The sequence below is a fragment of the Bactrocera neohumeralis genome, chromosome 2, assembly GCF_024586455.1.
Source record: "Bactrocera neohumeralis isolate Rockhampton chromosome 2, APGP_CSIRO_Bneo_wtdbg2-racon-allhic-juicebox.fasta_v2, whole genome shotgun sequence".
Lineage (NCBI taxonomy): Eukaryota > Metazoa > Arthropoda > Insecta > Diptera > Tephritidae > Bactrocera > Bactrocera neohumeralis.
The window spans coordinates 88,833,271-88,858,060 of NC_065919.1; the positions used below are offsets into that span (position 1 = coordinate 88,833,271).

The 24,790-nt window shown below is 35.7% G+C and overlaps 2 protein-coding genes across 11 annotated transcripts; one reads left to right on the forward strand and one right to left on the reverse strand.

Moving 5' to 3' along the window:
* The first annotated feature begins 1,752 nt into the window (after window positions 1-1,752).
* Window positions 1,753-23,959, forward strand: LOC126751651 (phosphoribosyl pyrophosphate synthase-associated protein 2). Of its 9 annotated transcripts, none has more exons than XM_050462076.1 (10): window positions 2,089-2,181; window positions 2,237-2,373; window positions 16,974-17,210; window positions 17,275-17,431; window positions 17,938-18,069; window positions 19,565-19,731; window positions 22,409-22,462; window positions 22,778-22,892; window positions 22,956-23,102; window positions 23,164-23,959. In XM_050462076.1, the coding sequence occupies exons 2-10, from the start codon at window positions 2,354-2,356 to the stop codon at window positions 23,320-23,322; spliced, it is 1,188 nt and encodes a 395-aa protein (XP_050318033.1). In that variant the 5' UTR covers window positions 2,089-2,181; window positions 2,237-2,353; the 3' UTR covers window positions 23,323-23,959. The 9 variants fall into 9 exon arrangements, with proteins under 9 accessions (XP_050318036.1, XP_050318033.1, XP_050318034.1 ...); XM_050462077.1 differs by lacking the exon at window positions 2,089-2,181 and adding an exon at window positions 16,542-16,608 and having other exon boundaries at window positions 2,191-2,373; XM_050462079.1 differs by lacking the exons at window positions 2,089-2,181; window positions 2,237-2,373 and adding an exon at window positions 1,753-1,871.
* On the reverse strand, window positions 10,059-14,760 carry LOC126751649 (cytosolic carboxypeptidase 6). 2 transcript variants are annotated; one of them, XM_050462071.1, is made up of 5 exons: window positions 14,224-14,760; window positions 11,845-12,407; window positions 11,334-11,705; window positions 10,952-11,267; window positions 10,059-10,883 (listed from the first exon to the last, which is right to left on the reverse strand). In XM_050462071.1, exons 1-5 carry the CDS (start codon window positions 14,234-14,236, stop codon window positions 10,285-10,287), a joined length of 1,863 nt encoding a protein of 620 aa, XP_050318028.1. In that variant the 5' UTR covers window positions 14,237-14,760; the 3' UTR covers window positions 10,059-10,284. The 2 variants fall into 2 exon arrangements, with proteins under 2 accessions (XP_050318028.1, XP_050318027.1); XM_050462070.1 differs by lacking the exon at window positions 14,224-14,760 and adding an exon at window positions 12,488-12,613.
* Window positions 23,960-24,790: the final 831 nt, after the last annotated feature.

A 24,790-nucleotide genomic window follows, 5' to 3' on the forward strand; every position in this document is an offset into this window, starting at 1 on the left:
TGCCAACGCTGCTTGCCTGCTCTTTGTCCGTGGTCGTTGTCCTGGGTCGTTGCCTTGTAGTTGGGTTGTTTGTTGTTGTTGTTGTGGTTGTTTTGTGCTGATTCATCTTGGTCTTACGACCCTTGGCTCAGCATGGTGAGCTGTCGGGTCTACTACTATTATGGGGAACTAGGAGGTCCGCCACGCCAGAGCCCCTTGACGCGGTAAGGCCACAGTTACTCCCCAATTCGGCCCGGTGTTGGGGAGGCTCCGTTCGAATACAGCCGAATTTACCTCCTGGCTGCAAATCATCCAATGGGCACGGGAGTCGCATAACACCCTGGATTAGGAGGTGGTAGCTCTTGGTTGACGCACGCATGCGGTACCCGACATCCTGCCTGAGCAGTGCCCTTCGGCACCATTCACACCGGCTGGGGGATACCGAGTATGCCTTGCGCCTAAGCCCCTGCACCGCGGCAAGGTGCCTACCATTCCTCTTCATCGCGGAAGAAAGTTTATCATGATTGAAAAAGACAACGTGATATCTATTAACAAGAAGAAAGAAAATTGGCACAAAAGTTGTTTTTGAAAAAAGAAAAAATATGTAATATACATATGTAGCCATGATTGCATGTCTGCTTTTCTATGGTATCCATTACATATAATACGTATGCAGTTTTTAGCTGCAGATATGGTCATGTCTACCAAACAATTCAGTACTAGTCTATCGTTATACTAATTATTATTTATTAGAATATGCTATTTTCGTCTTTTACTTTAGTTATAATATATACATATATCTTACCATTTCCAGTTATGATTATTGTCTACAGATCAGCAAGGAAGAACTACAAACTTTGAGCCTCCAAGCAGAGCACTACAGAGATCCCGCAAAAACAATAGGTCGGGAACAACACTATGATATGCATATGGCTGAGTAGTGGAAAGACCACCAACTTCCCGGGGTACGCACACTAAATGCCGGATACTCATAAACAAATAAAAGTAAATAAATTTGCTTCTTTTATGGCTTTATGCAAGTAAACCAGAAGCACACACTCACAATGTATTCAACACATTCATCAGAATTAATGCAGTGTAAGTTCAATTACATTCTTATATATGCGTATATCACAAATTAAATAAAAACATATATTAAATAAAAATTAAATTGAAATTAAAAGATTAAAAATCCTTGTAAATACAAAAGTATGTCTTCACCAATAACAGCACAGGGGGACACAAATAAAACAAAAGTTCACCCTTAGCAAAGACATACACTACCAACTTTTGTTTGAAACACAGGGTAAATCAGCTGAAATTAAGAAACCAAAAATAATATTTTATTTACATATTTTAAATAAATTATTCAAACATCTTAACTTAATCTAAAACATTTTACTACTTATTTATTCATAACTTCATTATAAATGTATGAATATATACGCGAATAAAATATAAAAAAACCTTCGATGTCTTAACATTAAACACATTCACTGAATATACATTTAATTCAGCCAAACTCGATTTTTTATTATTTTTTCACTACATACGCAAAAAACGGATAATTTTTTTACAAAACAATAAATTAATAAGTTTCAGAATGGATTACTAATTGGTTATTAATTCTTTATGCGCCACGTGTGCTTCTCTAAAGTTTTGATTCACACTTCTTCGACACCCTGTTGCACCCTATATTGTAATAGATTTCCACCCCACACCAAGCAAATAGAATGTGCTATTTATCACAAACTTACAGCTGGCATCATTCGCTTTCAATTAGAGCTTACACAAATTAGAGAAAAATAACACTGATATTTCTGAGATAAAAGTGCGTATTTGGCAGTGCATTGCAACCAAAACATCAATTTATTCATCAACTAATTAACTGGGTAATATAATTTAAGCGGTTCAGTTTATGTGAAATATAATAATAGATAGAAAAAACAGTGAATGAAAACAAGTGACTCTCAGTTATCGTGGCGCGGAGAGCGCCCAATGTGAATACTCTGTGCACTTTGTGTGCTCCAGTTTATACACAATTGTTGTTATTGTAAACTGGCAGCCAACTACACTGCGGTGCTGTTGCTGCTGCCTCTTCTTCTGTTGGGGGGATTATATTGTTGGTGCACTTGGTTGGGGATTCGTCAGCCAAAGAAATGTTATTCAGTCTCTTCCTCACTGCGTACAGTGCATTCACGAGTATATTTTGCTGCGTATTAAGAAAATATTTTTATTGTATTTTATTTGTTTTCAGTTAATCATATATAAATCTATATATATATTTATTACTATAAAAAAGTGTGAAAAGGATATTTAAGGCGGACAAAACACAACAAAGACTCGTCGATTTGAATAGAAAGGATTTTGCAAAATGCTACTCAACCGAAACAAGTAATAAGAAAACCCCATAAGTTACATGTGACCCCATTAAAAGCTATATTTATATTATAAACGTCTCTTATATGCATTAAAAATTAGCATATATGTCGAATTTAGTATGTTCCTCTCAAAAATGTGTTAATAATTTGGTAATAAGTATATACATATGTAAGTAAGTGTATGGGTGTGTAGTCAGACGTCGGCGCCAGCTCAACCTCCCACATTTTGCACCTACATATCGTACGATTAATACGTATGTATGTATATATATAAAAGTGTATATGTAAGTGAGCATATGTATATGCTTACCTGCTTCTATACATATGTTCCTCACTTTCCATATGTCCCGGCTAGCTCATCGGTCGACAAACTTGGCTGCCGTATGACAAGAATTTCGTTTGTAAATATAAACGCAACATATGGAATATACTTATATGATTTATTTGCACTTAAACATACATATGTACATATGTATATACATATCTACCATTAAACTGTTCCTTCAACTGCTTTTGGTTGGAGTTTTGTCATATCGTCATATCGCTGCTTTCGCCGTATCATCAAAATTTTTAAACAATTCTTGTTTTTATTGTTCGTACTTATTTTCGCTTTTTGTTTGTCTTCGCGTTCGTATGAGTTTTCTGCAAATTGGTTAATATCATTTACTTCTTTATATACTATACTGTAAAAAGTTTTACACAGTCGCACCGCACATCAATCCCTCAACCCACCTCAATGCAAAGTGCAATTAACATATTTACACAGTGTACATGCATATATACATAATCGTTTTTCTGGTTTGCTGGAGTGTTTTGTGAAGTTATTGTTTTTGTTTTCGTCTCATTTTTCTTTACATGAAATCGCCTTCCAGCTGTTTAAGTACTTATTGACGCATTGGAAAAAAGTGTTCAAACGTTTGTTCTTAATAATTAAATGCTTGAGGTTAGTATATTAAAGGTACTTAGTCACCGCATTGACGGAGATAAAGAGAGTTCAGCAAAATAAGTATAAACGCTGAAATGCTCCCAGTTCACAAAATGCAAAGTAGAAACCGAGTATCCTTCTTAATCCAGAACGCAATGGCTTAAATGAAGTTTATCCATCGAGAAGATAAATTGATGGAAATTTGATGATTATTTAAAATACAGAATATGCGATGTGTTAAGTGTTTTTAATCGCTCCTTAAAGGCTAGACAGTGCTTGGTGTTCCGACACCGCAAAACGTCTAGCAAAGGCTACTACTTATATACATACATTTAAACATATTTTTGAGTGAATTAAAATTTTTTTACACAAGACTTAAGTTCAATATTTTAAACGTTCAAGTCTCTTAGTGACATTGTCTTTCAGAGGTAATCAGCCATCATGCAAACAGCAGATTTCTCCATACATTTGATACACGATCGATTGATTCTCTTTCAGTTATCATGAGACCTTACTCCCACCTTAAGGGCGACACAGTAAAAGTACATATCTTTTTATATACTCTTAAATTCTCAAAGGTAGAGACTCTGACATGTTGCCTTTGATATTTCTTGTTCGCTTTACACCGCGCTATCTCTAGTAGCTTTACGCCTTCACCGTTTTCCATGCTCTCCCCCACACAGATTTCGATACGCTCGGATGTGTTGACTCGTATATATTTACTCTTATTTTCTCAACCATCAAATGTGTTCTCTGTTTACTTAGCCCCTTCGATTACTGGCGCTTTTGACTTCTGATTTGGTCACCGGCACCGGGCTAGTTGCTAGCTTCTTTGGCTTTCAGTGTATTTGTTAATTGAAAGCGTACACTTGTTAGTTCCGCTATACGCTATACGCACAATGCACAATCGTATAGATACAAATTTGGACGATTTCTATACTCTAGTTGTGTCGTTTATCAGTTAATCGCTGGATTCCAAACGAGAACGAATTTGTTTTGTGTTGCACAGCAAACAGTTATCAATCAGTTGGGTTTGTGGTTATCACGCGTTGCTCAAGTTTTCTTCGTGTATTGCGTCGTTCAAGTGCTCTGGTGTTTTAGTGGTCCCTCTGTGCAAAATATAATACTATATAACGAAAATATTATAGCACAATATATGTAATTAACAAAAGCTTAAGAAATCGTTTTATTGTGATATTGCCAAATCTTAAACTTGAAATTATACAAATTATTTGTGAATTCACCAGGTGAAATTGGTTGCGACAGTCCCCGTTGAGAGGTGATTAAAAGCTTTAATGGTGTAATTGCTTGTCATGTGATGTGAAGAAATCTTATTACAAAAGCATATAATTGCTTTTAGCTTGTGCGAAAATAAAACAGTTTTATACTATATTAGTTAAATAAGACAAATGTGTTTTTACACAGTATATCTTCCGTGCCGAGACGTGCTAATTTCTATGCCTAAACATTAACACTTGAACTAATAATACAAGTAGAAATAAGATAAGCAAAACAACTATTCCGAATCTGAGATTTCTACATTAACTCAATAAAGTTTTAACTCAATATTATTGGTTATTCACCGTGTGTACAAATATGAATAGGTAGATAGAATACAGCATGGATATATGTATGTAGGTATATGTATGTACAAAATTATGTACTATATTTACAACCTATGTCAATAATATATCAATTTTACGACTCATTGCATTTCAATTGTGCATTACATACATACATGCTAATATAGCTTATCAGTTAAATATTTATGTGTATATTGTAATAAGGGGTATCGCTTTTTTTATTCTTGTGAAATTGTGGGATTTTATTACATATACTTTTATATATGTGGGTATTTTCGAAAGTCAAGTCAGTTAATCTATAATACTGAAAGCCGCCTTTTCTAGAGCACCTAACATCCTTTTCTAGAGAACATTTGTCGGTAATGGACATCAACCTGTTCAAGAAATGTTCCGAAAAATCTAGTTTTAAAGCTCGACTGACGAGAATTTCAGTCTACATTTGGAGGACAGCTGCTAATTAAATTTAGTTAAAGCTGAAATACAAATTTTGTGCTGGTAATTTTTACTAGTGTTTCAAATGAATTAATATTTTTCGCAGGCTTTGCATCTGTTTCGTACAAGACATACAAGTGTCTGCATGGCATCGCATTGAGTAACAATTATCGCTAAATAGACTTGAAAGTCAATGGTCAGTGAACTTTTGTCAACCTTGGCTTAATTCGTATTGTTATAAAATAATAACAAATATATGTGAAATAGCAAAATTAGAATACCCTTCACAAATAAAGAAGTTTCCAAACAAAAACTTGATTTTGATCGTTCAGTTTGTATGGCAGCTATATGCTATAGTGGTCTGATAGCGGATAGCGATTCCGATAAATAAGTAGCTTCTTGCAGAGAAAAGTATGTGTGCAAAATTTCAAAACGAGATCTCTAAAACTCAGAAATTACGGGCATGACTAAATCAACTCAGCTCATCATGCTGATTACCTATGTATATGTATATATGTATGTAGGTACATATGTACTTATATTTTAAAGGATCTCCAACATTTTTTTCTGGGTGTTACAATTTTCGTGGCAAACTTAATATATCCTGTTCATGGTATAATGAATATTAGACCAAATAATCTCACAGATTATTATTTTGAAAATTAAGTAGACCAGACGTGTTCAAAATATTTAAACCACATACTTATTAATTGTTTCAAGTATACATACATGCAGACTTGATCTACGCAATCTTAACATTATATTCTATATTGAGAAATTATTTTTTTTCTGCTTTCCGGGAAACAATCTGTTCTGATGGGGATAAGAGCAATAGAGAGAGGCGTGTTCCATGCGTCGATTTGGTGGGGCATGTAAAGAGGGGTATATGGTTGTGACGGGACTGTTTACAAGTAGGACATAAGTTGATTTTGCATCAGTAAGCAATTAGCTTAATATAGTATTAGGAACGAAGTTGCACGATTGTCTATCTAATTTCATAAAGCTTGTGGTTTGATACGATGATTTCGAAAACAATTCTAATAACTCTTCAAATAAAATCATATTTTTATAAGAAATTTTTATTCATGGATTCCCAACATATGACTACAACTAATGTTAAATACATACATATATATTTTTTGTGAATAGTATATAAATTATACAAGAATAAACGATATTTCATTGCTTTTACAATTTCTTTTACACTAATTATCACGAGCTCTAGACTGGTGAAAAGTTCGAGAGTTGATAACTTATCACCCAAGCATGTGGTAGAAATAGACGACCAAATAAAATTTTGTTACGTATACGTAATGTTTAAATGTACATATGTACGTATGTATGTATGTATGTATGCGCAGAAGTGAGCGTGTGGATTTGTTGGCCCTCATTCAGTTGTCGCATAGTGGCCATTGACTGTCGTAATTAGTGTTGTTTGTTGCTTAGAATAGAGGAAAAAACGTGTTCGGCATTATGATCAAATATGATACAGATAGCAGAGCAGTAGAAAGAAGAGAAAAAGTGTTGGCGCACACGGCACATCATTAGAAAACCAAGTGAATGAGACCGAAACCCAACAGGGTAGCAGCACCAAGAGTAAACAATAATCCCTCAATCCATGCTGATATGGCGCCTGGCAGCCAGCCAAAAGTTGTTTCGCTCAAATGCAAGTGTATTTCGTACATGGCTAACAAGCCGGCATGGATTTGTTATTGTTTCGTTTTTTTTTTTTTTTTTTCAATTTATTTTTGACGCCCCTTCTGTATAGAGATAGGAATTACGAGTGAAGCACATGGTTGCGAGATAATGCCACTAAATGAGGGGCACAACTGTTTGGCGGTAATACGTCGACGCATTCAGCAAGTATGGTCGATTAATCGCATTCTCTGGGTTGACATTTGTTAATGTGTTGGTTTAGCTAATCTCGTTCCCACCTGCCTTTTTTAGACACTGCTATTAATTAATAGCTGCATGTTTTGACTGCCCGTCCATCTGTCTGGCTGATAATAATTATCTCAAAATATCTTGTTTTATACACTTGTTTCTGTTTCTAAGTGCATACACATGTTTGTATGTGTTTGCTTGTGTGCGCCACTTCATCACACATTAAGCATGCATAAATGTCTAGAAAATTCATTGCGATATTCAACAATTTTTGTGTACACTGAAATATTTAGGCGGCAGATTTCTTCCGATTTCTTGTATTTTTTAATACGAAACTGTTGAACAATTTAATTTTTTCACCCAATCAAGCATTTGTTGTAAGGAGGATCTGCAACAGTGTGGGATCTTACGGCTTTTTAATGTTTTTTCTCACCTTTGGCAGTTTATTTATTTTTTTTTTTTTGTTGTAGCGGCAGAAAACATTCTTCAAACACTTTTGAAGAATGCTCTCATTTCTTTGTGATTTTTTTGTATATGTATGTACCATATTAAGAAATATGTAAACAAAAATTCATTTTGAAAAAATTTTGAAAATTTTTAGCCTTACTCTAGAAGTGTCTCCGAAAAAAGGTTATAGGAAGATCTTTCTGCTCAAAATGATCTACAATCCAAAAACTGAATTTTTTTATTATTGACTAAATGATGGTTTCCTTAAAAAGGTTTTTTTTTATTTTAACCCTTCGGGCTTAAAAATGTTATATTAAAAAATCGTATTCCTTCGGTCTTTACCTGACATTAACATTAACATTAATTTCTTGAAACAAATGGATATAACCTTCTAAGTAGATCAGCTACAGAGAGAGCTGGTTCTCATACCAGGTGGAATAATTGAAAATTCCTTAGGAATGACACAACCTTTGGAAATTAAATTTATAATATTCGACTTGTGCGAGAAATTCTATTAATTCACTCTGCTAAAGTCACGCAGAGGTTTAATATACAGTTTCATACATACATACTTATGTATGTATGTATTTATTACGACCAGCTGCGGTTTTGTTGGCTACAATTCACAGAAATCGCCAACAAATGCAAAATAAACAAGTCAGCGTAAATTAAAAGTATTATTTTGCTTTTAGATCGATAAATTAATAGCGACGTCAAAGAACTAAGCATCAGCTGAGTATACATAGGCTTCCTTAACACCAAATATGCAAAGATAAATTTATGCAATACTTGAAATGCCAAAATGGATTGTATGCATTCATAGATTATATTTATATGTACATATGTACAAGTCCAAGTATGCCACACATGCATACATACATATGTATGTACAGCTGCGGTCAAATTCTTGGTAGTGTGCAAACGTAGAAGAGGAACTGTTAAAAAAAAGTATGCGAGTAGTATCGGCTTTATAAAAATAAAATATTTTATCCCTAACAGCAAGTAAAACAAGTCACAAAAAAAAACTCACTGTTGAACTAATTTCAATGAATTATAAATATATCAAACAAAATTATGAGGAATTTTTGCGGTCAAAAACTTGGGAGTGTAACAAATTAAACCCGAAATTTCGACAAAAAGTTAATAAAATATACATACATATATATACATTTTTTATTTTTTCCAAATTGAATATTGTCCTTTTTTGAAATTAGTATTTATTGTGCGACCTTTATTTTTTAGTATTGCAGCACAGTGTCGTGGCATTGAGTCAACAAGTTTTTCGCATCCTTCGATGGAAATAGACTCTAACGCGTTCTTCACAGCCTCCCATAGTTGCGTGGTCGATGTCGGCTTTCATCGGGCTACTGACTCCTTGACATCAGTCCACAAATTTTTGATGGGGTTAATGTCAGGTGACTGCGGCGGCCATTCCATTACCTTGACATTCCTTTCCTCAAATGACCTTTTAGCAACTTTACTTGTGTGCTTGGGATCGTTGTCCTGCTGGAACGTCCAAGCAAGCGGCATTTCTTCACTGGCATACGGCACCATGGTTTTCTGAAGTATTTCGACATACGAATCACCAGTCATGTTTTCCTTAATCCAATAAATGGGTCCTACACCTAGCCAAGAAACGCATCCCCTAACCATGATACTCGCACCTCCATTTTTTACCGGTTTTTTTTGTATATTTCGGCTGGTATTCGATATTGGCGGGACATATTACATATTGACGCGATCCCTTTCTGCTATACTTAATAATCTTTGATTCGTTCGACCATAAAATATTGCGCCATTTTGTCTAAGACCAATTAAAATGTCCTTTAGCGAATCAAAGTCTTTTTTCAAAGATGGATCGTGGGCACCCAGGTCATGATCACACAAACGCCGGCATATAATTTCAATACTTCTAGTTACATTAAAGGCTTACCTCTGTAGCAGCCACAAATGGAAACTGCTTTGAGTATCTGACAATGAAATTGACTTCTCTCCCTGACATTGCTGGCTTTCTTCCACGTTTTTTATTACTTAGTTAATACCTGATAGTGTAACGTACCATTGTGGGTGAGCAATCAAAAATATTTGGACTTCGACATAAGTTTTGCCCTCAGAAATCTATTTTTTGTCATTGTGGGTGAGCAACCAATATTATTTTTATTGCATTGCTAAATGAAGAATAGTAAATTTTAACATTAAAACCAAAAATTTCAGTTAAATAAATAAAAATAAAGATGCAATAAAAAGAATGATCGCTTATTTATATTAAAAGAATGCCTAGCACTACTAAGAATTTGACCGCAACTGTATCTTATACACAAGAGGCAGCGACCCTGAGATGCATTCTAAATTTAATGTACACAAATCATTGGCATGCACACAAGCTCATCTGCACACACTTTCAAAGTAAACAAAATATTCGCAACGTTTGTTTATTTATTTGCTTAATGAGATTTTTGTTTTCATAGAGAAAATTTATTTGCGCAAAAAGTGTATAATAATTATTAATAGCGTTCAAGTTTCTTGCATAGAAAAGGTAACGAAGCGTAATGGATTAATTAAAAAATCGTATATTGAAATTTAACTATAATTTTCGAGAGAAAAATTTGTTATTCTATCTACTTGCACACGGGCCGTCTCCCTGCGGTTTTCGTCAACGATGGTCGACATCAAAGCTGCCCGACTTGCGATCCAAACTACCGCGCGTCAGCTGATTGAGATCAATGATGGATAAATACGGCTTCGGTGGCACATTCAGCGGCTGTTCGAAGGTCACCGATTTGCCTGACTTTTCAGCCGTTGCCGCACGCGCTGGCTGATACGCATGCGCTCTGCCGGCGCCACCAAAGTCGCCCAGGTGATCGTGTTTCGTCGACTTGAGCGCCAGCAGTGCGTATTGATCGTGTGTCACCGCCGAACTGCCGTGCATGCGTCGGTAATTACGGTAGCCACTGAAAAGACTGCTACCCGGCGCTATGGGGCGTGTGGGTGAGAAGCCGCCCTCATCGGACGAGCCCCCACCAGAGTCGTAATGAATTGAGAGGTTAGTGTACGCAATCGGTGCATAACAGCGCGTTGTCTTCGGTCGTGGCTTCACTTCGTATCGTGTACGCGAGCGTGAACGTGAGTGATGCGTGCGCGGGCGATTGCGGCGGCGTAAACGCGCCTCGGATACCACGGGCGTGGGCAACACATTGATGAAACGGTAGTAGTGAAGGAAGGTGCGCGCCAAATTGCGTCCACAACGGTAATCTGGGTAATGAATAATTAAACATTTAAAAGAGAGTGTGATCGATTATTTATGCACTTGTTTCGCTTACAGCCATCTTCGTTGTAGAGCGCAACAGTTTTGCCATCCTTTAAGTAGTGGCCACTCATGGACACCTCGACGGTGTAAGCGTTCACTGTATCACTGAGCCGCTCGCAGAAATAACGGCGCGCACAACCGACTTTCTTCTCGTCCGCATTGTACATTGTATTCTCGGCCACGTAGTCGGGCGCGTTGGCGGCGAACAAACGTGGAAACACCAAATGGCGTTCATGTCGGTACACGTCCTCATATGTGTTGCCGTAAATAAAGCAGCCATGCAGACTGGGATTCGCATGCAAGTCAATCACGAAGTCAATCTGATAAATCTGCAATGAAACCACACATCTGCTGAATGAATGCAAGGTTTATATTGAGAGATTTAGCGAACGCACGTCAGAGTTGTCGAGTTCCTTGAGCATATTCCTTACGGCATACAGCGTGGGATGAGAAAACTCAGTGGCCACATGCCATGTGCGATTCAAATCCTGTCCAATCAAATTGCAGCGGTTATTGCCCAAAAAGACACCGTCCGGATTTACCATCGGCACTATCTTAAAGACGAAATTATCGCGTAGCACAACGGCAATCGGGTGATTGCTCGTAATAAACTCAATAAATCCTTGGCACATAAAGGAGGCCGGCGCATCTCCGGGATGTACACGACATAAAATTACTATGATGCGTATGAATCCGCGATCCAGGCGCGACGCCTTTGTTTTGGCGGTGACGTGGTCAATCGTGAGCAGGTCAAGATTTCGCTTTTGCTGTACAAAATATTATAAAGAAATTAATTTGCTAGCTCAGGAGAACACAAATTGCTGGGGAACCCTAAAAAGACGGTACGGCGCATTCAACCGAAGCGGATGGTGAATGCGTATTAATAACATAGAAATGATTTCTTACCACGCTCTTCGTCAGCACGCTGCGTACGAATCGTTGCTCCGTCTGTCGTGCGTCGATCACATTCAAATACGATTGAAGCCGCGAGTAACTGTAAGGCGGTGCAACCGCAAATTGATACACGTCATCCTCTTTGTCGAAAGAGAATGCAAAACTCAGCACATAATGATTCTGGTGCAACAGCGAGCGATAGTAGAAAACATTCTTCTTTGGCAAGCGTTGCCATTTGGGCCGGCTGGAAGACTTCACCAGCGGCACCAGCGAAGAATTGAACAAATTGCGCGTGTTACTTATGTTGACGATATTGAAAAGAACGCGCTGATCTTGTCTCACATTGTCCACAGTGAAGTTGAACCAGAAACGAAAGCGTGGATTGCAAGTGTCCGGCCGTAAAAACAAGTCGTACTCGAAATCGCCAATCAGTTCGGCTTTGCCGAGATTCCCCGTCTCGAAAGCGGCATCAAAACAAAGGTGCCCGCGTTTGGCCTTGCCGCTCTGTCCGGGTGGGCGTATGATCACGCGTGAGACATTACCAAGACCACCTTCGCCATCGCTGTCCTCGCTGTCTGCAAGTAGAAAGCGAATTCAGCAGGAAGTTAATTAAATTCTTTTGAGAAAATATATTTTAAATTGCGCTTCACTCTACCCTCGTTCATGCGCTCATACATGCTTGTATGCTTCAAAGGATCGCAAGCCATACCGAACATCATGTTTGAAAAACTATTGTGTTACTTTACTCTGTGTACCAAGAAAACAACCGTTAAGCAGCGTGGCTAAACTTCATCTAACCTCCATGGAATTAGCAGCCACTTCAATAAGCGACCACCAAAAACAATAACCAACCTCAAGAGGTGTTATTATTTTTTTCAATTATGATTTTCTAACCTCCAACACTGGCATACGTGTATGCTACAGACACATGCAGAAATCTACATACTTCGACATTAGAGTAGAAGCTTGAGCGCCAATGGTTAAGACAGTTTTCTTGAGGTGCTCCTCCTGCAGCGCGTGCAACAAGCTGACATGACAGCGGAAATGCGGCACTAAGCCTCTCGCGCCTGACCTCGCATGCATGCAACATCAGTTCTTCACTGACTGGCTGACTCTTGCTAGGCACTCTTAATATGCATATAAATGGTGTCAGTAGTTAAATGGGCATAAGTGTTACATTGCCTCTCCCACGGCATTCTCTATCGTTTCTTTGCACTAAAGCGCCGTTAGGTGCTTATGTGCGTGTCGATTATCGCGGTTTTAGCACTTTCACATTATGCGATTGCTTTCTGAATTCCACCTGTAATCGCTTTTATGATCTCTTAGTCTTCTTGTGGCAGTGTTTAGCCGTTTCTTATTGGCAAATAGGGTGCGAAAGTTCAATAAATATGCAAATATTTTATGCCGATACTCAATGAATTAAAGATAATAAAAGTCAAATTTGTGGCATAAAAACATTCGATGGAATACCATCTCTTCACTATGTATTATATATGTATACTATATATTCCTTGTTATGTGCAAAATCAAAGTATTTTTGTAAAAGAAAACGAATTCGATATATTTTGACAGTTCTGACTGACATGTCACTGAGAACGCTCTATGTCTCCTTAACAAGGAAAAATTAATATAACCTATGCATACTATTTTCAACTATATAACTGGGAATATTCCGATAAATGACTTATATTAATTTATTTTTGTTTATTAAATTTGTTTCCTGGTTTACACCAGCACATTTTCCAGGTGTATGTAAAACTCAGCAACATATTCTAACATATTTCCGAAGACGAAATGATTCCTCTTAATTAATTTTAATCTTCTTTCTTTGATTTCTATGGACCCAAATTCACTTTTATCTCAAAGAAAAAATCAAAGATGGAATTTAGGCTCATATTCATTTAATGTGGTCGGACCAAAAACAAAAAAGCTTCACTGGAGACATTTTTTAATTTGCACAAAAATCATAACTGAGGGATTCTAAACGTTGTCTAAACTCTTCGAGACTCCACAATTTTTTCGTTTTTGCTTGATACGCATATTTTAAGATTTATTTCAAAAAGGTTGAATTAAAAAGTTGGTTTATATGTCGATATACATACTATGTCGATTCTATCGCTATTTAATAGCTTTATCTGTGAAAGCATACTCGCAAGGTTTTCATGAAATTTCCTTGCAGCAAAATTAGTAATTTGGTGGTTTCAGAGTTTTTATGACTAGTAGTAGTAGACTAATAAAATTGTGAGCATAAGTAACGCTAATTTGGCTTATTCTGATGCTGAAATCAAATTAATTTTTAAATTAAACTAATATTGAACTATTGTACTCATGAAAAAATGTAAATTTATTATTTTCTTTTTATACCTCTAGTGTGACCGTTCGCAAACTCACCTGAATCACCCATTTTCCTTTGATATCTAGTCTAAACCATCGCAGAGTTAAAACATGCCAGTTTGAGATTTGTTTTTGTTTGAATTTAATTTACTTATTGGACATAACACCGTGTCAGAGGCGCTCCTCGATACCGCTGGCACTCTGACACGCTCACGAGGAGCACGAGTAGGATGCACTGGCACCACCGCAACCGCAAGTGGAGGGCTTCTCAGTCTAAGCAAAAGATGATTGCGCCACTTGACTTATGAATTCGCGTGCTAGTCGTAAATTTTAATTTTGCATTTTTCGCACTCACATAGCACATATTTTTGTCAGCATTTTATGCTAAAAATAACTGCCGCAACGCCTCACAAACGCGCACCACCGAACACCGTGCTCTTACGTCCTTTGAACGTGCCACCGAAATCACGTGTGCAGTTATGCGCTTTGTCTAAGACTCATATAGATTTGTACATATGCAATCGCCAGGCACTCAGTTATCCTTCGTGAAGTGTTCGTCTCTGCTTAGTGGCTGCAGCGCCAGCATTAGATCGCGACCGCAGGATAACCAAATCAACGTTTGACTTTAAGGGGTTTTGCACTTTTGTGCCAGTTTCAGTTGCACTTCCGACAGCTTCACGCAACAAACACGCCAAAGGCAGGCGACAGACCAAACAACTATGTCTTTTCTCAGTGAGTGGCGTTGTTTGGTCGATATTGAAAGTTTCAGGCCCAGCGCAACGTCACTTGGTTACCCCTCACATATGTGAGCCAAGTGTCGGTATTCGCTTGCATTCCATCGCACTTGGTGACTGCTCGTATTTAGTTACCATTGTTGCATTTGCCCGTGTACTGCGCGAGTCAGCGTATTAAACACAATAAATAAGCGTCTTTATTTCAAAGTTGAACAGTCTTCACCTCGTCCGTTAATAGGTCCCCTCTATGGGTATGTGTGTGCTATGTTGTGGAGTGCGAAACGCAAGTTCTGTAGTATAATGACTGGGGCAAACTTTTAACGAAGCGATTTAATTGCTTACACATTGCCCCAGTCGCGCCTTGGATAGTAGTTTGGCTAACACAGTAGCGCTACTTTCATTTGGCAGAAGGTGCGTGATGTTCGTTGGAACTTAATGAATATTGATTGCTCTCAAAAATCCATTAATTTCATTTTTATGGCATTGTTTATTAGTTTTGTTTGCAGAAACTAGTTTTCTTTTGAATATACAGTGCGTGAATAAAGTTTGCTATACATCGTTCCTTGCGAGGAAACACTGGCCTCAATGGAACTAAAGGTTATTCTGAGAATGTGTGAGGGTTTAAATCAAATTTTGTTCTAATTGCAAATTTAAAAAATTCACTCTGGAGTATATCACTATAAAAAATTGTGTCGATAGCGCAAAACAATAAATTGTCTAAAGTATTTAACTCATAATGTCAAAATCAGCTGTTTTGTTTACTTTTTGTGATTTAAAAATACAGTTTACAATGAATTTTTTACGCACTAACTGAATTTTATTAGATTAAAGTCATCAGAATGTAAACAAAATATTCATGATAAAACATAAAAATGTTTATTTGAGATTATGGATTGAAAAATAATTTTTCATAAGAAACCCGATAATGCTTTTGACAAAGCACTTTTAAATCATCACCTCATAAGCTAAGGACTATGAAAAATAAGACGATTAATATATTCTTCATTTATTTGGTAAACAAAATGTTTAAAGGATGCCAGCTTAGTGAAACCGGATGCTTCTCAAATCAAATTTGATATTTTTAATTTAAGAAAAAGATATTTGGAGCGCGATTAAGGATCGGGACGGGCATAAATTAAATATTTGATAAAATATCCAACAAAAATATTGACTTTCTTTGAAAAATTTAGTAGATTTTTATAAAGAAAAAACTTTGAAACAGAGAGCTTTTTTTAAATTAAGTTAATTTATTGACAGATTGCACTATGGAAATGTTAGCAGAATGTAATACTTCAAAAATATTTCATTTGCTTCTATTACTCACATCAATATAACAGGCAATAATCGAAGTTTTCAATATAAAACGCCTCAGTACATATGCTTAACTGTAACCATGACGGCCATTCACTTGGTTAGTTCATGTCTCCTAGGTACTAGTGTTGTAAGTGTGCTTCCAAATAAAAGGAACGCCTTCCATTAAACGAGTGCTTTCTTAAAGAAATTAATGGCAATAAGTTGCTACTCTTTGTGCAGTTATTGTGCTATTTATGTAACACTTAATATCCGTGGCATATTGACATAAACTAATAAACGTTCTTATTATCCTGTGCTGCTCGTGCACGTGACCTTCATGTAATAAAGAGCGCCACAATCAAACACCCATTGGCTTCTGCGCACCCACACAAAAGAGAATGATTGTTTGGAATAGGTATGTAGGTGTGTTTATGTATATGTGCTTGACTTCGACACAGTTGCCTCCATGTAATATTGACCTACCTCTGACATTTCTTATTGGCTTTGGCTTTGGCTTTGACTTTCGATGGCTTTGGCGTGTGCCACGAGCCAGCGTGGCGTTGCATTTGTTGTAGTGTATCCAAGAGTAAACATTGTGACTAGCAAGGCACATTCCATTCATAGTTTGTCGCGCATTATGTTGTAAATAAATAATAACCAGAAATATAAAAATACACCACATATTGAGTTCACCGCTTTACTCCTGTTGCTTGTTATTGATTGTGTAGAAGAAATGGCATTGTTGTGAAATTCTAACATTTTCTACTCTTATTTCTCCAGATTGGGCAGCGTGCGTCCACCAAAACGTTGCAGAAGCGAAATGGATACGTCATCCGCTTCGGATATTGTGCTGATCCATGGCAACTCACATCCAGATCTGGCCAATAAAGTGGCCGAACGCATGGGCATAAAGAGCGGCGGTTGCTCTGTATTCCACAAAACGAATCGCGAGACGATGGTGGAGATCGGCGACTCGGTGCGCGGCAAAGACATCTACATCATACAAACTGGCACTAAGTAAGTACATGTACTACGAAAATTTCCCTAAATTTTGACTAATGATTTCTCCACACTTCTGTAGAGATGCCAATAACAACATCATGGAACTGCTGATCATGGCTTACGCTTGCAGAACATCTTCGGCGCGCTCTATAGTTGGCGTCATACCATATCTACCCTACTCGAAACAATGTAAAATGCGTAAACGCGGTTGTATCGTGTCGAAGTTGTTGGCGAAGGTTTCTACATGCTTCACGAAAAAGAAAAGTGTTGGAAACTCGTTTGTTGTTAAGTGGTGGCGAGTGCAGGGCAATTCGAAAATTCTTGACCAGCCAATTTGATTTAAATTTTCTTACATTCAACTCACCTTTTTAGTTTATGCTAACATATTTTCTTATAAACATTAATATTTTCACATAATATTGTGCCACGAAGAAGAACAGTGTGTGTATTTGAAACGGTTCCTTCTGTTTGTCAAGTGTCAAGTTAAACCTAAAATACTAATTGTTCTCATTAACCGTTAATTCAGCAAACACTACTAATTAGCAACTTGAGGTGCTAAAATACGAAAGTTTGCATTATTGAAACGTACAAATATAGCATATACACATATAAACTTGCCTCACAATGCCAACTCCGTTTAACAAAGAATTTTTGTTTTTTGGATCAGATCATTCCAACACTTTTCGCCATAATTCATTAACGCTTCCATTACTCCTATTATTATATCCTTTTGCATTTTTAGATGCTGTGCACCTCCGGCTTAACGCATATTATTACAATGGATTTGCACCAAAAAGAGATACAAGGATTTTTCGATATACCAGTCGATAATTTGCGCGCTTCACCATTTCTGTTGCAATATATACAGGAGAGTGTATGTGCAATTTTTGATATTACATTAAATGTGTACAACTAGAGTATTTAGCTAGATCAGAATATGTATAAAATTAGTGTCAATAGATTTAAACCGATTTATAGTCACTTAAATTGCCTAATCTTTTTTGAAGCTAACGAATATTAATTATTTTTTTAGTTATCCCCCGAAAATTTACATGCACGTTATTGGCTAGTTAAATATATATATATGAGTGGCATAGATTAATTTGGGTTTAGTTTTCCAAAAGTCGTAACATTTCAATTGTAATCCTGGATATATAGAGTATCTTATTCCCTAGTATTGAAATGCATTCAAATTATAAGTGAGCACTATTATCTATTATTTTATATTTCTAAATAATTTTAAATAAGCACCTCAACTGCCACTTTGATATTTTATAGATCCAAATACGATAGCTCACGCACAAGATATTGCATTTCCTTTGGTTGATCGAAAGACTTTAACTTGGCAAAGAAACAATCGAAAAATATATAGTCAAGGTTTAGGAAGCTTTGAACGAATTAATGTAGGTCTTAGTATTTCATATATATTTATGCATATAAATTAAGATGATTTCTTATAGCGAACACACCTATATCTGTTATGAGATTTAACGTTCTGTTCTTCATTTTTTTCTTTCTAGACTTGTAAATCTATAAAATAATTGATTTCAGTTACTTACTAGCTTTATCTATAATAACTTTGACATAACCGTATATTTTCGTTATCGAAATTCAGACTGTCACTGTTTTGTAACATTCTCTTTTAGCTGGGACAATTTTGCACAAATACTTTTGTTGTATATAGGCAGGGAATTGAGTTAGAGGAAAACACACACAAATATCGTTTTTAAATATTGCTGACTCGTGAATTTCGTTTCATACAGTTTCCACTTATGATTTCGAAAGTCACAATTCGGTTATTTTAGAAACAATCTAATTTGGCGCGATCAGCAGTGTAAAAGGCACAAATTCCCTCCCGAGCCGAGGAATTTGTACGATTTTTAGACTGCTGTTCAAACCAAATGCTTGAGAAATCCAAAGAAAGCAAATCAGAATAAGTATTCAACATAACCAATTGTTTAACCCAAATGTGTCATGTGTCATGTGGCTTTTCATTACTGTTATAAACGATAACAATAGGCTTCTACGGGTCTGTACTGTAACCATTTCATTTCACTTACCGATTTAGCTTTAAACTCTCGCTAAGAAATTTCAAAACCTCAAAATATATTTTGTTAATTATATTTAGCTTAATGTGGAAAGATAAGTAAGTTATTCGACATTTAACTGCCATGACTGCCTGCTTCTTCTCCAATGTTATTGTTTCCTTCTCCAATTATCTCTGTACTTATGGAAAGTGTTTTATTGTTATTGGTATTGAAAATTAGTGGCAGCATAGAAAATATTAAGTCACCGAAGCGTATATTTAAAACAAATATTGTTGTAAGATTCTTTAGAGTATTTGATAAACTCCAACAACACTCTTGCAGATCCCTGACTATCGCAATTCGGTGATTGTGGCGCGTAATCCCAACAGCGCCAAGAAGGCGACCTCGTACGCTGAACGCTTGCGGCTCGCCATAGCAGTCATACACGGCGAACAGAAGGAGGCCGAAAGTGATGAGGTCGATGGCCGCTATTCGCCGCCCCCCGTGAGGTGAGTCAGCGCACATTTTGCGTAGAGATATTTCACGTTTGCACTATCACAGCTAACTAGAGCGAGTGTACTTTCCACATTTTATATGTATGAATGCAAGTTGTGATATACTATTGTCATAAATGAGCACATTCTCATTGCCAAACTAATTACTAATTGCTTAATCATTATTATTTTATTTTCTCGCATATCATTGGTGTAAAGAAAACTGGGATTATTAATAAAATTCTCAATCTTTCTATAGAATTAAAATTGTTTACAATTACGCTGTAGTATGCTCTCTTTCGATTAGATGTTGTCATTTTGTAAAATAAAGTGCCCAAGGTTTGTTCGAGGTCTATAATAATGACCGGGAATTCCGCCGAAACAACACGTTCTTTTTGAAGCTTTAAACTTTTGCAAACATTTTGCAATTAAAAAACTGAAATAAACTGTCGAATTAAGAGACACACCTAGTGTGGTAGCCTAAAAAGAAGATTTTTGAGAATTGAAAAAGAATTGAAATGTATTAATTGTTTTAAAATTAAGGGCTATATTTATACATATTTTAAGAACGCACAGTAACATTTTTGATGAAGAAATATAATATTTTTCGAGTCTTGCATTGAAGTGAATCCAGCCTTCTCCGTGGATGAATGCTAAAAACTGATCTTTCTAGAAATTAATAATCGAAAAATTACTTACTTTCGGAAAAAAATCAGAGAATGGTAAAGTGGAAGTTTAATTTTACCCAATAATTTGTTGTTGTTTTTGTTGTGTTTTTAATCAGATCGAAAATCAGGTTGTGAGATGATTATTTGTCTCCGAGTAATCAATCTATTCGAAATATAAATCGAAAAGCGCATTTAAATATAAACTGATAGAGCTGATTGAAGCGTACAGGTTTAATTTAGAACCCTGCAACTGAAAAATATTCGAAATATTCATTTAAAATTATAGTATTAGTATATCATTTTTAAAGGTATGAACTGCCAAAATATGAGAAAATCGATTTTTTCAAACATCGCAATATAACTGCTAATTACATACATTCCATCGAACAAACGATTGGTGCATTTATTTTGGTTATTCGTAACTTTGTCATTTTCACTTCAACCCCACTTTGTCAACCCTTCTGTGTGTCTGATGTATTTATATTTTAGATCGCTCATTTTATGTAAATAATGCGCTTACATTGCAACTCATTGCTTTAAAAACCATTAACAGTTTGTAAATAGATTTGTAAATGGGAAAATATAAAATTGTAACATAACCACTTCTCTTCTTATATTTTCCTTTAACCTACTGTATATTGAGAAATATTACTTCTATGACTTCTGCAAAGTACATTTCAACTTCCAAATTCTTTAATTAAGTATGTACGAGTACATAATGACCGACTATTAACTAGTTTGTAAATGATTTTGTTGGTTTTGAGTTTTACAGTAAAAAAAATCTCCTTTGCTTGTTTTCGAATAATTTGATTTGAAATTGCATGCGTTAAAAATGTTAAAACGACATAATTCAATTTTTTTAAGCTTTCGAGTTCGAATTCGCAATTCTGTTAATTATGCATGGGTCAGCTGATTCTTGTAGATTTTGAGAATGGAAAATATAATAAGGAAAAGTGTTCGGACTCAGCTTTCAAAAATCTTAGTCATACACATTGCAGCACAAACCACCGCATTTTTTTTCAACTGAAAAGTAATAATTTTCACACACAGACACACATGTATTTAGAGACTTCACACTGGTTTTTCATTGTAGTGGAATGAGGATTTAATTTTTGTTTGGATTGGCTGTTTGTTATTGCGATTTTGTTCCCTATTTATGTATTGATTGTTAGAGCTCACTTTATCCAGCCAATATTGTGCTACTTTTGCTGCTTCTTTTATACTATTTTGTATTGGCACTTTCTTTCAATAGTTTATATAAACAGTTATATAGTTATAGTTATAAAAACACAACACAGACCCAAAAAATGTTTTTTTTTTATTTATTCAAGCGACACTTCCAGTTGAACTCTTCAAAAATAAATTTCATAATGACAGATCCCATATTCTCGAATTTAAGTTTCAAAGAATTATCAAGAGATTATTACACGCCATTTAAAATACTTGAGTAATTACAATCATGGGTTTATATAATGATAGATTACTAAAAGAATTAATAGTATTGCCATTTTTAGTGAAATTCTTTATTTGATATTTGAAAAGTTGAGCTTTTTAATACCTCCAATCACTTTCCAACATTTTATTTACTGTTGCATAGAACCAAATATCGCACAATATTTGTAAACTAAGTCTATCTGTCTGTCCGTCTGTTTTTGAGTCAAAATACAAATTTCATCCGACTACAGTTCTTTGTAACCTTATTTATATAGTACCAAATTGAATAAACGCTAGCAGTTGTCTTAGGTGGCCACACTTCACAGTAGTCAAATCAGAGCAAACTTTTATTTTACTTAGTTCATTCAATTGATTGAAGTTATTACCGTTATGTTGCTAATTTTGATTTTAAGTACAGTTACTTGATGTTTTGAATTTTGAGTATTTGTTGATAAAAGTTTTGAGATTTTTCTTTTTTGCTAAATATACGCTCTTTTCGTATATAAGTATCATAGACTTAAAAGCAATTTTATTATCTACCAGAAACGAAACGAAAACGAACAAAATTTTTTTCTTTATCTGTTTATCAGTACATATAGCGATTTAATAGGAAATACAGTTGAAATGTGCTCCTGTTCTCCTAGGTTTGTATTGATTTTCTTTTTAAAATACTTATAACGGTAAATATGTATATTTTATACGCATTTCTCTCCTTGGTTTCACACTCGACATCAAACGAAAAATTTCAAATTTTTGCTTTAATTAAACAACTCATTTCGTACAACATTCTCTAACTTATCATACCAAAAACTCTCTCTCATAACAAAAACAATTATTTCCTCATCACTTCATTCATACAAATTAAACCTACAATATAATCATTGCACAACATAACAATAACCTTATCACAACAACAATAATACAAAACACCACTGGCAACTTCCAATTCACCACTACAGCAACAGCAGAGCGCGCACCATCAGCGTGTCGGTGGGCGTGCCGGAGCACCCACCCAAGGTCAAACCGCCGCTAACCATTGTAGGTGATGTCAAGGGACGCATAGCCATCATGGTGGTAAGTATTTGATGTTGCAAGTGCTGCAGTTCGTTATTAAGCGCCTTCGTTTCATGCCGTCAGGATGATCTAATCGACGATGTGCAGGCTTTTGTCGACGCGGCCGCGTTGCTAAAGGAGAACGGTGCATGCAAAATCTACTTATTGGCTACACACGGTCTGCTCAGTTCGGATGCACCCAGACTGATCGAGGAGTCCTCAATCGATGAGGTGGGTAAAAATCTGAAATATGCGCTTGCCGAGTCTAACACATGCGTTGTATTCCACACAGGTTGTTGTTACCAATACCATTCCACATGAGATCCAAAAGCTGCAGTGTCACAAAATCAAAACGATTGACATTTCCATTCTGATTGCCGAGGCTATACGTCGCATACACAATAAGGAGTCCATGTCATATCTTTTCCGCAATGTTACGCTGGAGGATTAAATGTGTGCACAGCTTAACCGTTTTTCTAAAGACAGCATCCATTGGATGTTGTCCCTCATAATTATGTTCAAACAATAGTGATGATATCGGTGATGGTGGACGCTCTTTATGGAAAAACGTGCACAAATCTCTTTCAAACACATTGTAGAACATTATTATTACTGTTACAATATGTATAATGTAAGACTTTTTTGTTTTAATTTTCTAAATTTACTGTTAGTTACTTGCGCATGTATGACTAGTTTATTCAAACTCTTCATAACCTTAAAAGTTGAAAAGCTTGAAGTGAATTGCGAAACCAGCAGAGTTTGCGTTAAAAATGAGTTAAATGAACGAAATTTATTTCAAAGAGTCAACCATTGATGACAGTCCCCGTAGATTCCGATAATCCAACCCTTTTCTATTGTAAATTAAATTGTAAATCTAAGAACGTTTTTATTTCCGCATTACGGCAAAATATCATTGTACCCAATTCTCGTATTGAATATTGTGAATAAATAAATAACACTTATACATGCATAATTACATATATGCTAATTATAAATATTGCGATTGAAGATGTTCTCGAGAACATTGTAGAAAAAATCAGCTTTATTTTACTAATAAACACACACTTCTAAGAATTGTTGAAAAATAACCGAGTATTTTGTATAAAGGTTTCTGGATGCTGGTGATAGTTTAGAGTAATTTTTATATATAGAATAATCTGAAGTTGATTGAGGTTAACGAGGTAAATTCCAGTTATGATGCTGAACTAGTTTTAGACTAGATGTTTTGCTCGAGAAAACATTTTTTGTAGCCAAGTTGACAATCCTGGTCCGACTACAGATCCAAATCCATTTTGAAATATTCGAAAAACTATCTAACTTCAATCTGAACATTTAAATTTATTATTTAAAACTTATTTCAGAATGCGTTTAGTGAAACGTAGAAATTATAGAAAATTATCACATTTTTATTTCTCAATTTTGGTAATCATTTTAAGCTTTCAACAAATAGAAGTAAGCCTTCAATGAAAATAATTTTGTGTACGTATAGCTTTTCAAATCACAACTAATTAAAAATGTGTTGTTTGTGATGATAGCCATGACGTCAGCTTCAATAAGCTGCGTAAGGAGACAAGTACCAGGTGGCACCATATAATCTGCTAATTATTTCTTTTGACTTAAGCTCAGGGAAAAAACTCGTTAACGACAATAAGCCGCAATTCAAATACAAACACACTATTTATAGGTGTGCGTATGTTTATCATTGACTATACTTACGAGGGTGGAGCAATAGATTCACAACTCGGCAAGAAATATTTACTTACTACACTCTTTGTGGAGAGCAACATTCAATACCCTAATTAAGTTATACTTCGCGTGATTTTCGAATCGGTAATATTTTTTTCTGTAAGTTGGTAGCACTGTTAGTGACATCCATGCCAAATAAATTTAATAACGCCAAAATATTCATTATTGGAGAT